We start from the raw sequence: 15,457 nt of genomic DNA, 5'->3' as shown, positions 1-15,457 counted from the left end.
TTTGATATTTCTCTCTAAATGATAAACAACAACATCAACACTTGTTTGTTACTATACGCACTGCCAAAAAACTTTGTGCAGCTAACGAAAATCCCTGAAATTATGTTAAATATTTTAGACAAAAGATATGTTATGATTTTTAGCTGTTCAGTGTAATTCAATATTACATTTTATTACATAAATATTGTATTGCAATATCAAATATAGTTGCATATTGTGACACACTTTTATTTATCACTACTGCCCCATTATCAATATAGTCTGCCCTGGGGCCTTATGCACAGGATGGGGGGCCTTTATCTACAATGATAGGTGAAAGACCTGTCTAGCTGTCTTTATATTTACTGTATTTTGAATTACACTGTCAGTTAAAATTAAATAAAGAGTAATAATATAACTGTCATATTCATTGAAAGGGGGCTTTTAGCCCTGTTGTACCCTAATGTGTTTGCCTAATATGTTAGCCAGATGTGTATTGCCATTTTGATTCCAAATGCAACACATGAACAACACTCACAGTACAAAGTCCAGTGTCTGGCACACTGTCAGTGCAAAAAACGCAATAACAGAGGAAAAATATTTTTGTAGCTAAACTGATGCGGTTACAACGAAAAAAAAAACCGGTAAGTAAACAGCTTTATTCTGGATGTTTATTCAAACATCAATTTCTTCTGATGATCCCAGTCGACGTAAAAAATATTTTTCAATGGACCTCATGCTGACGTAAGTATTTTGCGAAGGTAAAAATACAAACAGCTTTCCATGTATGGAAAGCATGGACATAGTGGTTACTTTGTCTGAGCATACAAGTGCAGCTGCAGGAATAGCCCGCCTGTGTGGCGCTGTCCACTCAAGTGGTGCTGAAACGCTCACTTCACTCTGGCTGCTTGCGGTCTCCCCCTGCTCATGGTTGAGTCCTTTGTTGCAAGAGGATCATGCAGTAATGCACGGATAAAGAGCATTTGAACCACTAATATGAATGTTAATGTAATTATTTTACTTTTAAAGACGATAATTATAACAAAACGTTAATATTTCTAAAAATGGCAGTTGATCTTATTAAAATGTAGAATCATTATGCGCTTTCATTAATAACCTCCACACAAAGCAATGCACGCACCTGCTCAAACGTCGGTACTCCTGCGCTTATCCCTGTCGCCACATGATGGCACACGCTCATATTATTTTTAAAGCAGTTCTGTTTTAGATGATAGAAGCGCACACACAATAGACACACACACACACACGATAGAGGATAGTAGAAGATAATCATCATCATCATAGATAAAAACAATATATGTATTAATTAAAAAATATATATATTATTATTATTATTATTATTATTTATATTTTAATCTCTTATTTTTAGACATGTAGTGGCTCTGAATCACTCTAAATCACTTTGACTTGCCTTACTCGTACTAGCCCTTTAAGATATTTTAAGAATTTGATTGGTTGAAGATAAATGTATAGTCGACCAATGAGGTACAGACTTAAACAAAGAGATCCACTCCCTCCCACTGCTGTGGCATCTTTCTGAGCTCTGAGCATAGCGAACGCATGAAATACTCATTTCTATCAAAAAGGACCTCTTACACTTAATAGGAATATGCAATCAATATACTTTCTGGGATTATGTCATTTTGAATATTTTGAAATCTTGAGAAAACGTTGATAAATCGTCAAAAGCTTGGAGCCGGAGATGATGGAATGTCTATTCGTTTTGAAGAGAATTTGGTGGTGCTGTGTCTTTATTCTTCCTTGGAGTACAATAGAGGCGCAGATTCGATACACAATTCCAGAAGAGCTAAGAGAAGGATCTGTGGTCGGAAATATCGCTAAAGACCTCGGTTTGGATTTATCTAAGATTATAGATCGTAAACTACAAATAGCAACTGAGACTGGTAAGCAGTATTTCGCCGTGGATGTGGAAAAGGGTGATCTTATTGTGAATGAGAGAATTGATAGAGAGGGTTTATGTGGATACAATGTCCCGTGTGTTTTGCCTCTTCAAGTCGTTTTAGAGAATCCTCTGCAGATGCATCGGGTTGAGATTGAAGTACAAGATATTAACGACAACACGCCCAATTTTAAATCTAATGAGCGTATATTAAATATTCCAGAGTCTATTAATTCAGGAGCAAAATTTCTCTTAGAGAGCGCTATTGACTCAGATGTACAGTCCAATTCTTTAAAATCATACAGTCTGAGCAATAATGAAAATTTTGTTTTGAACGTGAAAACTCAAGATGCAGTCAAAATTCCAGAATTGGTACTAAAACAACCTCTTGATCGAGAAAAACAGGCTGTTCATAAGTTAATATTGACATCAGCTGACGGAGGAAATCCAGTGCGCACGGGCACATGTGAGATCACTGTTGTCGTTTTGGATAATAATGACAACGCTCCTGAATTCGAGAAACCATTTTACGAAACTGTTGTTGATGAAAACGAATCGAGTCATAAAGAAATTACAAGAGTCAAGGCTATAGATTTAGACGAAGGGTTAAATGGAGAGATCGAATATTTCTTTGCAGACCAAACATCAGATACAGCATTGTTTAATATTAATCGACAAACTGGTGTCATCACAGTTAAAGGACAGCTGGATCATGAAAAAGCAAGCCTACATAAATTTGATATAGTTGCAAAGGACAAAGGAAATCCTCAAATGGAGGGCCACTGCAGTGTAAAGATAAAAGTTAATGATGTAAATGACAACGCACCTGATATAATTATTACTTCCCTCTCAAGTCCGATTCCTGAGAACTCCTCAAATGGCACTGTCGTTTCTTTAATTAGTACAAAAGATGCAGATTTAGGAGAGAACGGTAAAGTTAAACTTACGTTGGCCCCTGGAACACCGTTTAGATTAAACCCTACAGTTTCCAATCATTACGTACTACTTACCAACGGTCCTTTAGACAGAGAGACTTATTCTGAACATAAAATTGAATTGAAAGCAGTTGATGCCGGTTCACCACCGCTATCTAGTGGAAAAACAGTCACAATCGGAATCTCAGACGTAAATGACAATCCTCCAATGTTCGCTGAGAAGTCTTACACGGTTTACGCTAAAGAAAACAGCGCTCATGACTCAATATTGTGCTCAGTCTCCGCCCATGACCCAGACTTAGGCGAAAATGCCAAAATCTCCTACTCCATTTTGGACTCTAAGGTTCAGGACGTTTCTGTATCTTCTTATATCTATATAAACTCAGAAAACGGAAGTATATTTAGTATGCAGTCATTTGACTACGAGAAAATCAAAGTGTTTCAGATCCTCGTTGAAGCTAAAGATCATGGCTCTCCTTCTCTAAGCAGCAACGCCGCCGTTCATGTGTTTATTTCGGACCGGAACGACAATGCACCTGCTGTTATTTACCCGTCCACATCCATGGGGTCTGTCTCTCATCAGAAGATGCCCCGTTCTGCAAAAGCAGGACATCTCGTTACTAAGGTAACAGCAGTGGACGCGGACTCGGGTCATAACGCCTGGCTGTTCTACAGGCTCGCGGAGGCCACGGACGCGTCTCTGTTCAGTGTCAATTTACATACGGGAGAGGTGAGGACTAAACGCGCTGTTTCAGAGCACGACGACTCCTCCCAGAAACTGCTGATAGAAATAAAGGATAATGGAGAACCGATCCAGTCCACCACAGTCACAGTGGATATACTGATAGAGGACAGCTTTCATGAGCCCATCTCAGACTATAGAGAGAAAACTATCGAGCCCAACAAGAAAACTGGCAAAATTACTTTATATCTGATCATCTCTTTGGCTTCAGTGTCCTTGTTGTCTTTGGTGACGTTTTTCATCTTACTGGTGAAATGTGCGCGAGGCAGTATAAGCTGCTGTATCAGGAGGACAAACTCTGAATACAAGAACCCCAACAGAAACCTGCAGATCCAGCTCAACACTGACGGGCCCATTAAGTATGTGGAGGTTCTGGGAGGAGACATGATGTCTCAGAGTCAGTCCTTCGGCTCCTATCTCTCTCCAATGTCAGAATTCAGTGATCTCACCCTCGTTAAACCCAGCAGCACCACAAACTTTACAGACACACTAAACGTGCTTGACGCGTCATTACCAGACAGCGCGTGGACGTTTGAGAGCCAACAGGTGAGCGCGTGAAATTTTGTATAATATTTTTTATATATTATTATTTTGCATAATAATATTATTTTGAATTTTACAGTTGGCACTACTAATGTCATACGTAGGTGACATTAATTACTCTATCCACATTACAACTTTCATAATCAATCAAAGTAACACTACATTTACATTAAAAGGGCTAGAGCTTTGCAGTAGTAATAGCTTTTATAAAAATGCAATGTTTTGATCATGGAAGCTGGTGATCAAACATTCATACCGATCTCTACGCTGATACTTGATACTTTAATGAATGGATACACTCTTCGTTTCGTCATTTGATCCGAATATCATATTTGTATAGAATATGTGTGAGATTTAGTCAGCTGAAACAGATGAATTTATCTAAATTGTCTCAGGAAAATAGTGATTAGTGACATTGTATTGTGTTGAATATCGAATTTTGTGTATATTTGTTAATGTAAGGTTTGTGGGCATGTTAATGTTTTTAGAATTTTTGGAGTAAACACATGGTTTTTAATTGGAATTAGAAATAAATAAATGCAAAAAAATAAACATATATTGATTGTTGAAAAACAATGGTTGTTTTAATGTAAAGTGAGCTATGAAACAACTGTATATATTCTGCATAGGTGTTGAGCTTGGCTGTGCTCTGCCTCTTTAAGATTGATTCATGTTGTGACTGGAGAGCGCTCGTCCAATAACAGGACTGCACTGCACAAAGGGATCCACTCCCTCCACCGACATAATAATGAGAACCATTACGCACAGACCTGAGACAAAATGCACTGCACTCGCTGCAATGTATTAAACAACGGAATATAATATGCATTTCTATACATTTTAAAATGTTACGTTATTTTCATGAAGGCTTATAGTCGTAAAATGAATGTCAGGATATTGGAATTAACAATCATTTGTCGTGTTTGGAAATGAGGACTCAAATACAAAGATTTTTGCTCTGGCGGGCGCTGTGGCTGTTGTGTTTCGCTGTTTTGTGGAGAGATACAGAGGCGCAGCTTCGTTATACAATACCGGAGGAGCTGAAGGAAGGATCTGTTGTTGGAAATGTAGCTAAAGATCTCGGTTTGGATGTATCTGAAATAACTAATCGTAAATTACGGATAGCATCTGAGTCTGGTAAGCAATATTTCAGCCTGAATTTGCGGAACGGCGAGCTGCTTGTGAATGAAGTAATAGACAGAGAAACCCTGTGCGGACAAAGCGCGAGTTGTGTGTTACCAGTGCAAGTCATTATCGAGGATCCACTCCAGTTTTATCGTGTCGAGGTGGCCATACAAGATATTAACGACAACTCTCCAATATTCTTGTCGGAAATAAACACAATTGAGGTGCCAGAGTTAACATTAATTGGAGCAAGATTTCGTTTGGAACCTGCTCAAGATCCTGACGCTGGAACGAACTCCTTGCGCACATATGCACTTAATAAAAATGAACATTTCGCTATGAACATTAAAACCGATAAGGATGGAACAAAAGTCCCAGAAATAGTTTTAGAGAAAGCTGTCGACAGAGAAAAACAGTCTGTGCACCATCTAATTTTGACAGGTATTGATGGGGGTGATCCAGCGAGGTCAGGAACCACACAGATATCTGTAAAAATTCTTGATGCAAATGATAATGCTCCCGTATTTGAACACGAGATATATGAGGTTAAAGTGATGGAGAGCACAGCCCCGGATACAATGATACTTATTGTAAAAGCTATTGACTTGGATGATGGTATAAACGGTGAGGTTGAGTATTCATTTGCGGCACATACACCTGAAATAATTCAAAATGTGTTTGCTATTAATCCTGTGACAGGTGAGTTAGTCGTTTCCAAGCAACTTGATTATGAAACCAGCAACTCATATAAAATTGACATTCGTGCTAGAGACAAAGGCTCACTTGCAATGGAGGGACATTGTAGAATCCAAGTGACTGTTTTAGACGTGAATGATAATGCACCTGAGATCATCATCACCTCCTCACCCAAACCTGTGCGAGAAGATGCGCCCGCTGGGACTATGGTAGCCTTAATAAATGTTAAAGATTTGGATTCAGGCGTGAATGGAAACGTTACACTTACCATGTCACCGGGCACTCCTTTTAAATTAAAGCCAACGTTTTCAAACCATTACGCGCTGGTGACAGATTCACAATTAGACCGAGAAGAGTTTCCTAGATATGACATTGAGCTCAAAGCATCAGACTCTGGATCACCTCCACTGGTATCTAGCAAACTCATTACAGTTAGTATACTAGATGTCAATGATAACCCTCCTGTGTTTTCTGAACGTGTATACTCAGTTTATATTAAAGAAAACACCGCTCCAGGATCAATTTTATCATCAGTAACAGCATCAGATCTAGATACAGGAGAAAATGCAAAAATTGTCTATTCAGTTCTCGATACTAATACTCAAGGCGTACCCGTCTCTTCATATGTTTATATAAACTCTGAAAATGGTAGTATATTTAGCATGCACTCATTCGACTATGAGAAAATGAAGGTGTTTCACATCATCGTGCTTGCTAAAGATCATGGCTCTCCTCACATGAGCAGCAACGCAACTGTTCATGTGTTTATTTCGGACCGGAACGATAATGCACCTGCTGTTATTTACCCGTCCACATCCATGGGGTCTGTCTCCCATCAGAGGATGCCCCGTTCTGCAAAACCAGGACATCTCGTTACTAAGGTAACAGCAGTGGACGCGGACTCGGGTCATAACGCCTGGCTGTTCTACAGGCTCGCGGAGGCCACGGACGCGTCTCTGTTTAGTGTCAATTTACATACGGGAGAGGTGAGGACTAAACGCGCTGTTTCAGAGCACGACGACTCCTCTCAGAAACTGCTGATAGAAATAAAGGATAATGGAGAACCGATCCAGTCCACCACAGTCACAGTGGATATACTGATAGAGGAAGGCGTTCATGAGACAATCTCGGATTATAGTATGACAACTACAGAAAACAGCAACAAGAAAAACGGGAAAATAACTTTATATTTGATAATTTCGTTGGGAACAGTGTCACTTTTATCTGTTTTGACATTGTTCACGTTGATTGTGAAATGCGTTAGAAGCAGCATCGGAAGTTCAAGCTGCTGTGTCAGTCGAACCGATTCTGAATACAAGAAGCCCAAAAGAAACCTGCAGATTCAGCTCAACACTGACGGGCCCATTAAGTATGTGGAGGTTCTGGGAGGAGACATGATGTCTCAGAGTCAGTCCTTCGGCTCCTATCTCTCTCCAATGTCAGAATTCAGTGATCTCACCCTCGTTAAGCCCAGCAGCACCACAAACTTTATATATATAATTTTTTTATTTTATTTTTTTTATTCTACAGATGCAGCTTTGTGTTTTTGAGCGTGCGTGTCTTTATGTGGGCTAAAAGGCGATGAGAACAGTTCATTAAGCAAAGTTCAGAACCACAACTGTGGACAGCGTTAATTGTTTGCTCAAACAGAATGCAATTTACTTACTAAGGAGTTGTTAAGATTTGAGATTCGTATTGGTCATTAGTGACCGCAGCTAGTAAATTTGGAGGAGATAATCGATTTAGTTTGCCTTTTTTTTTTTTTTTAGATTCCAAGCTCCATTTTGTGGATGCATGACTATCATTTCTATAGAAAAAGAGTAACAGATGTTTTTTTATGTAAAAAAAATAAATACATTTCTAAGAAATTCAATTCAATATTCAGTATACACGCGTGCACACACACACACATATATATATTTACACTCACACACACACATTATATATATATATAATTTTCCTTTTCTTGTGACAATGCAGAACTAACAGCATACATCATTTTCAACAAAAAGGTGCATGCTCGCCTTTAAGAGAGACCTTGTCCTCTATTGGGCAGCAGGGCACTGAGCTCAGCGCCAATGAGGTGCAAGACTATACAAAGGGATCTACTCCCTCCCTTAGCAGGAAAGGGCTTCAATGAGTGATATGAGCTGTAGAGAAGGAGAATAGACTCGCGGTTATGACGCTGATCACCACAAAACCGACCCCTCGATCCAAACGAATTTGCGATTTTAATGAAAGAAGAAAAATTAGGGTTTTGTCTGGATATATGCGAAGCACTCATTGATGGAAACGTTCAAATTACTGTGGAAATGAGACGCATTCGAGTGTGGAAACAGGCAGCGCTTTGGCTGCTTGTTTTCTCTCTATTATGGAATACAGTTGGAGCACAAATTCGATACACTATACCAGAGGAACTAAAGGAAGGATCTGTTGTTGGAAACATTGCAAGGGACATTGGTCTAGAGATTTCTGACATCGCTGATCGTAAGTTACGGATAGCCTCTGATTCTAGTACGCAGTATTTCAGTGTGGATACAAGGAACGGTGAGCTGATAGTCAATGGTAGAATAGACAGAGAGGCGCTCTGTGGACAAAGCGCCAGTTGTCTGATGCCATTACAACTGGTTACAGAGAATCCACTGCAGTTATATCGTGTTAATATAGAAATACAAGATATAAATGATAATGCACCGAATTTTCACACAAAAGACAGCATTTTGAAAATAGCTGAATCAGTAGCAGTGGGCGCAAAGTTTCCATTTGAAAGTGCCGAGGATTTAGATGTCGGTAGCAATAGTCTAAAATCCTACGCTTTGAGTAATAACGCCTTTTTCCGTTTAAATGTGAAAACACTTGAAGATGGTAAGAAAGTACCAGAACTGATAGTTGATAAACCACTCGATCGAGAGAAACAATCTGTACATAAGCTCATTTTAACAGCATTAGACGGTGGCGATCCTGTAAAATCTGGAGCTATTATGATACAAGTAATCGTTCAAGATACTAATGACAACGAGCCGAAATTTGAACAATCGCAATATAAAGCATCTGTGCAGGAGAGTACAACATTTGGTTCAAGCGTCTTAACCGTAAAAGCCACTGATTTAGATGAAGGTCTAAACGGCGAAATACAGTATTTTTTCGGTGCGCGTACACCAGATAACGTGAAGAAATCTTTTAATATCAACGCTGAAACCGGAGAAATCACAGTGATTGGAAAACTTGATTATGAGTTAACAAAATTATACACGTTTGATGTCTGCGCTAAAGACAAAGGGAGCCCAGAGCAGGAGGGCCATTCTTCAGTGATGCTGCACATCATTGATGAGAATGACAATATTCCTGAAATTATTTTGACATCTTTACCTAGCCCTGTGTCAGAAAATGCATCAGTCGGTACAGTCGTTGCTTTAATCAACGTCAAAGACTTGGACTCGGGTGATAATGGCAAAATAAATCTTACCATCTCCACTCGTTTTCCTTTTAAACTAAAACCAGCATTTGACAATCACTATTCTTTGGTGACTGGCTCACTTTTGGACCGTGAAGCTATTGCAGAATATTACATAAAATTAGTAGCTACAGACTCTGGTGGACCATCTTTAAAATCTACAAAAACGGTAAATGTAAAAATACTTGATGTGAATGACAACCCTCCAGTATTCTCACAGCCCTCGTATACAGTGTACATAAAGGAAAATAGCCCGCCAGGTGCTTCATTGTTTTCTGTATCTGCATCTGATATTGACCAAGACAAGAACGCAAAACTGAGTTATTCAATCCTCGATTTAACTTCAAATCAACTTCCAGCATCATCTTATTTTTATATCAACTCTGAAAACGGAACTATTTACAGCATGAGCTCTTTTGATTATGAAAAAACGAAACTGTTCAGCATTGTAGTGCAGGCTAAAGATCATGGCTCTCCACCTCTGAGCAGCAATGCAACTGTTCATGTGTTTATTCTGGACCATAACGATAATGTACCTGCTGTAATTTACCCGTCCACATCCATGGGGTCTGTCTCTCATCAGAAGATGCCCCGTTCTGCTAAAGCAGGACATCTCGTTACTAAGGTAACAGCAGTGGACGCGGACTCGGGTCATAACGCCTGGCTGTTCTACAGGCTCGCGGAGGCCACGGACGCGTCTCTGTTCAGTGTAAATTTACATACGGGAGAGGTGAGGACTAAACGCGCTGTTTCAGAGCACGACGACTCCTCTCAGAGACTGCTGATAGAAATAAAGGATAATGGAGAACCGATCCAGTCCACCACAGTCACAGTGGATATACTGATAGAGGACGGCTTTCATGAGCCCATCTCAGACTATAGAGAGAAAACGATCGAGCCCAACAAGAAAACTGGCAAGATTACTTTATATCTTATAATCTCTTTGGCTTCCGTGTCGTTGTTCTGTCTATTGACGTTTTTCATCTTACTGGTGAAATGTGCACGAGGCAGTATAAGCTGCTGTATCAGGAGGACAAACTCTGAATACAAGAACCCCAACAGAAACCTGCAGATCCAGCTCAACACTGACGGGCCCATTAAGTATGTGGAGGTTCTGGGAGGAGACATGATGTCTCAGAGTCAGTCCTTTGGCTCCTATCTCTCTCCAATGTCAGAATTCAGTGATCTCACCCTCGTTAAGCCCAGCAGCACCACAAACTTTACAGACACACTAAACGTGCTTGACGCGTCATTACCAGACAGCGCGTGGACGTTTGAGAGCCAACAGGTGAGAAACAGAATAATGGTTCATTAACTCAGCATCAGTACACACTTGTATGCGATTTGAAAACATAATTTAAGATACACACATTATGGTGGACATGCTTAAATGTGTGTGTGTGTGTGTGTGTGTGTGTGTGTGTGTGAGACATACAGGGTAACTTGACTTAAAGATAGCTTCTGAGCAATGACATTAAATTGATTTAATATTTTATTAATATTAAGCTGTTTAATTTTCTTTTTCTGTAGTGTTTTTCCTCCCACCATATTTATGATGTCGAAATAAACTCCCGGAGATAATGGCGATAATTTTGTACTGCATTCAGCACTTTGGACTGGACAGCTCCCGTAACGATGTGACGTTGTACATTTTAGGTGCTACTTTACACGTGCTGGTTCGGTAGGCATTGTTTGGCTGGTAAATAAATAAATAACAGTAATAATAATAATAATAATAATACAGTAATTAACAAAAATATTTTTTGTGGGAAACTGTATTTCCTCATCACAGAAATTGAGATCTAAACTGTTAATGCCAAAAGTTTACATAACACATTAAAAAAATATGTTCTAATAATTCCCTTACTGAGAAACTAAATTACACTTGTTCATATACCTCAATGCTCAAATGCTAATACCATGTTACTTTTAGGTTGTTTTGCATGCAGAAGCATTTTCCCGTCTAAGCAGACGGGAAATAAGTCTCAGACTAACTACGTAGCATATTTTAGAGCATAGTTGTCCACTAGATGCCGTAACACAAACAACAGAGGGCTGGTTATGCCTTTAAGAAATAGCAAAGCATCTATTGGATGAGTGAGCGTTGAGCTCTGTACCAATCCTGCTTCAGACCGTACAAAGGGATCTACTCCCTCCCCCAGCCAGAGGAGGAGTACAATGATGAAAGCTGTAGAGCGAGAGGAAGCATGAACGCTTTATGAGGCTGATCCACACAACGAGAATGGGCTGAGTACACGTTTATGTGAAAATGGAAAATAACATTCGGTTTTTCTAAAGATGTAAAATGAAGATTTGTAAATGGGGATAACAAACGCGGCAGAGAAATGAGGAGGATCGGAGGGTGGAAATGGGCAGCGCTTCTGCTGTTAGCTTTCTCTCTATTGTGGAATACAAATGGAGCTCAGATTCGCTACACAATACCTGAAGAGTTAAAGGAAGGATCTATCGTTGGGAATATCGCGAAGGATCTTGGTTTTGACATCTCAGATATCGCCGAGCGTAAGTTACGAATAGCATCTGAGTCGAATAGACAGTATTTTAGTGTGGATTCAGGGAAGGGTGATCTGGTAGTTAATGGCAGAATAGACAGAGAGACGCTCTGTGGACAAAGCGCCAGTTGTCTAATGCCACTGCAGATCGTTATTGAGAATCCGTTACAGTTACATAAAGTTGAGATAGATATACAAGATATAAATGACAATGCGCCAAGCTTCCACAGTAAAGAGGGAATATTAAACATTTCTGAATTAACTGCTCCAGGGGCACGATTTACCCTTGAAAGTGCCGAGGACATCGATGTTGGAACTAATAGCCTGAAGTCATATTCATTAAGTAATAACATTTTTTTCCGTCTAAATTTAAAAACGAACAAAAACGGTGTTCAAATACCAGAACTAGTGCTTGATAAACCTCTAGACAGGGAGAAACAGGCAATGCACCATCTTATAGTGACAGCTCTAGATGGCGGTAATCCAGTCAAATCTGGCACGTCTGTATTGCAAATATCTGTTCAGGATTTTAATGACAACGAACCCAAATTTGAAGTTGCTGCATACAAAGCATCTGTTCTGGAAAGCGCCGTTGTTGGTTCAAGTGTGCTCAAAATAAAAGCAACAGATATGGATGACGGTCCTAATGGTAAAATACAGTATTTATTTGGTGCACACACCCCCGAGTTTGTAAGGAGCGTGTTTAGAGTGAACGCTGAAAGAGGCGAAATAACAGTATTTGGAAAGCTAGATTACGAGACTAAAAAGTCATATACGTTTGATGTTTGTGCTAAAGATAAAGGGAATCCAGAGCTCGAGGGACAGTCGTCGGTTCAAATAGATATCATAGATGAGAATGACAATCCTCCAGAGATTATACTGACATCTTTACCGAGCCCTGTGCCTGAAAATGCAACAGTGGGAACTGTGGTGGCTTTGATTAACGTCAAAGATTTGGACTCCGGTAATAATGGAAAAATCGAGCTAACTGTCTCTCCGGATGTTCCCTTTAAACTGAAGCCATCTTTTGATAACCACTATTCGTTGATAACTGACTCATTATTAGACCGTGAGGTTCATTCTGAATATAATGTAGAAATACTGGCCATTGACTCCGGTGTTCCACCTTTAAAAACAAAAAAGACGGTAAATGTTAAGGTACTTGACGTGAATGACAACCCTCCAGTGTTCTCACAGTCCTCATATAACGTTTACATAAACGAAAATAATCTGGCAGGTCTTTCGTTGTTTTCTGTGTCTGCGACTGATATTGACCGAGACAAAAATGCTATACTCACATATTCAGTTCTGGATTTAAGTTCAAATAAATTTCCAGCATCATCTTATTTTTATATCAACTCTGAGAATGGTACTATTTACAGCATGAGCACATTTGATTATGAGAAAACTAAACTGTTCAGCATTGTAGTGCAGGCTAAAGATAATGGCTCTCCACCTCTGAGCAGCAATGCAACCGTCCATGTGTTTATTCTGGACCATAACGACAATGCACCTGCTGTTATTTACCCGTCCACATCCATGGGGTCTGTCTCTCATCAGAAGATGCCCCGTTCTGCTAAAGCAGGACATCTCGTTACTAAGGTAACAGCAGTGGACGCGGACTCAGGTCATAACGCCTGGCTGTTCTACAGGATCGCGGAGGCCACGGACGCGTCTCTGTTTAGTGTAAATTTACATACGGGAGAGGTGAGGACTAAACGCGCTGTTTCAGAGCACGACGACTCCTCTCAGAGACTGCTGATAGAAATAAAGGATAATGGAGAACCTATCCAGTCCACCACAGTCACAGTGGATATACTGATGGAGGACGGCTTTCATGAGCCCATCTCAGACTATAGAGAGAAAACTATTGAGCCCAACAAGAAAACTGGCAAAATAACATTATATCTGATCATCTCTTTGGCTTCCGTGTCCTTGTTGTCTTTGGTGACGTTTTTTGTCTTACTGGTGAAATGTGCGCGAGGCAGTAGAAGCTGCTGTATCAGGCGGACAAACTCTGAATACAAGAACCCCAACAGAAACCTGCAGATCCAGCTCAACACTGACGGGCCCATTAAGTATGTGGAGGTTCTGGGAGGAGACATGATGTCTCAGAGTCAGTCATTCGGCTCCTATCTCTCTCCAATGTCAGAATTCAGTGATCTCACCCTCGTTAAGCCCAGCAGCACCACAAACTTTACAGACACACTAAACGTGCTTGACGCGTCATTACCAGACAGCGCATGGACGTTCGAGAGCCAACAGGTGAGGAAAAAGAATAATCATTAATTCAGCATAAACGTAATTCAATATTTTCACATGAGAGTGTACATATTTGATAATGTGTGTGTCTGATTGTGTGCGTGACGGGGCAGCTTGATTTAAAAGGGAATTTTAAATTTTGATACACACTGTAAAAAGTAATTAGTTGAACTTACTTGGAAAACCTGTGGAAACTGATTGCCTCAAATTTCTCAAGCAAATTAGTTTATCATTTTTGAGTTAATAAAACTTACTGTAACTTTGTATAGGTAACTTGTGTATATGTATAGGTTACCAGAAAACGTCTCAGGTTACTTATGTACTTGAATACCGTTCTAGGGGTTCTCGTGGCACCCTGAAAGAGCAGAAATAGCGTATCCCCAAACGCTACGTCTAAGGCTATAACGCTGGCGTGGCTAGCAGTAAATCTGTAGCCGAGGGAGCAATATCCAGCTCTCAACGAGAGGGAGCTCAACCTACAGCATGTTCCAATGGTGGAACAGCTAGCAATTATTCAGCTGAGGGAGCAACACACCCAGTTCTCAATCCGAGAAGGGGGCTCGACCTGCAGCATGTTCCAAAGCTGGAACAGCTAGCAATAATTTACTTAGCTGTGGGAGCAACACACCTAATTCTCAGTCGAGAAGGGGGCTCGACCTACAGCATGTTCCAATGCTGGAACGGCTAGCAGTAGTTTACCTTGGCTGAGGGAGCACAAACCTAGCTCTCAACGAGAGGGGGCTCGACCTGCAACATGATTATAAAATCAGAGGGGTCAGCAACTGCAATCTAGCCAAACACTCAGCTCATCAGGGAGGCAGAGGAAGGGCCTAATTCACCTGACGCTGCTGGTTCCAGGTGCTCTGGAGAAACAGAGAACTCAACTTCTCAAGTGAGAGGAGAACTCCGAATTCAGAGGAATAACGTTGCTCATTCCAGGTAACCCTTTAATAAAAGGGGAGCATAGCTCAATACTACCACGAGGACAGCCCATGGAGTGAGGAATCCAACTCCTCAGAGAAGATTAACGCTCGAAAGGGGGGCGATGCTTCAAGAGGATATCCTGGTGATCGGGGAAACCCCTCAAGGCGACCCAGATACGGTAGACCAGTCAGGGTAGCATGAAAGCGTAACCCCAGCCCGGACATCCAAGAATTTTTTGCAGTGACGCGCCGGGGGCCTGATAATCACAAAGGCTCCCGCAGAAGCCTGTGTTATGGCCGCATGATCCAGGAGGTATGAAGCCAAAACCCGGCTTTACTTACCTTCTGGACATATCTCGACGAGTGA

The 15,457-nt window shown here is 40.6% G+C and overlaps 1 protein-coding gene across 7 annotated transcripts in view; it reads left to right on the top strand.

Annotated features, from left to right (window-relative positions):
• LOC107552066 (protocadherin gamma-C5-like) overlaps positions 1-15,457 on the top strand; it is a 77,264-nt gene that overhangs the window by 33,255 nt on the left and 28,552 nt on the right. For 2 of the 7 annotated variants that reach the window (XM_016233875.1, XM_016233873.1), the window contains exon 1: positions 8,063-10,683. The exons of 1 other annotated variant lie outside the window; for it this stretch is intronic. In XM_016233875.1, coding sequence (XP_016089361.1) covers positions 8,176-10,683 — 2,508 coding nt within the window. In that variant the 5' untranslated portion in view covers positions 8,063-8,175. Of the gene's footprint in view, positions 1-1,593; positions 3,843-8,062; positions 10,684-10,925; positions 11,067-11,531; positions 14,171-15,457 lie in introns of those variants that run through there. 4 more of the 7 variants (XM_016233878.1, XM_016233883.1, XM_016233877.1 and 1 more) reach the window with 4 other exon arrangements.

The sequence above is a fragment of the Sinocyclocheilus grahami genome, unplaced genomic scaffold (assembly GCF_001515645.1).
Source record: "Sinocyclocheilus grahami isolate Dianchi unplaced genomic scaffold, SAMN03320097.WGS_v1.1 scaffold440.1, whole genome shotgun sequence".
Classification (NCBI taxonomy): domain Eukaryota; kingdom Metazoa; phylum Chordata; class Actinopteri; order Cypriniformes; family Cyprinidae; genus Sinocyclocheilus; species Sinocyclocheilus grahami.
Note: the sequence above shows the minus strand (reverse complement) of the source record. Positions and strands in the feature narration are given on the sequence as shown.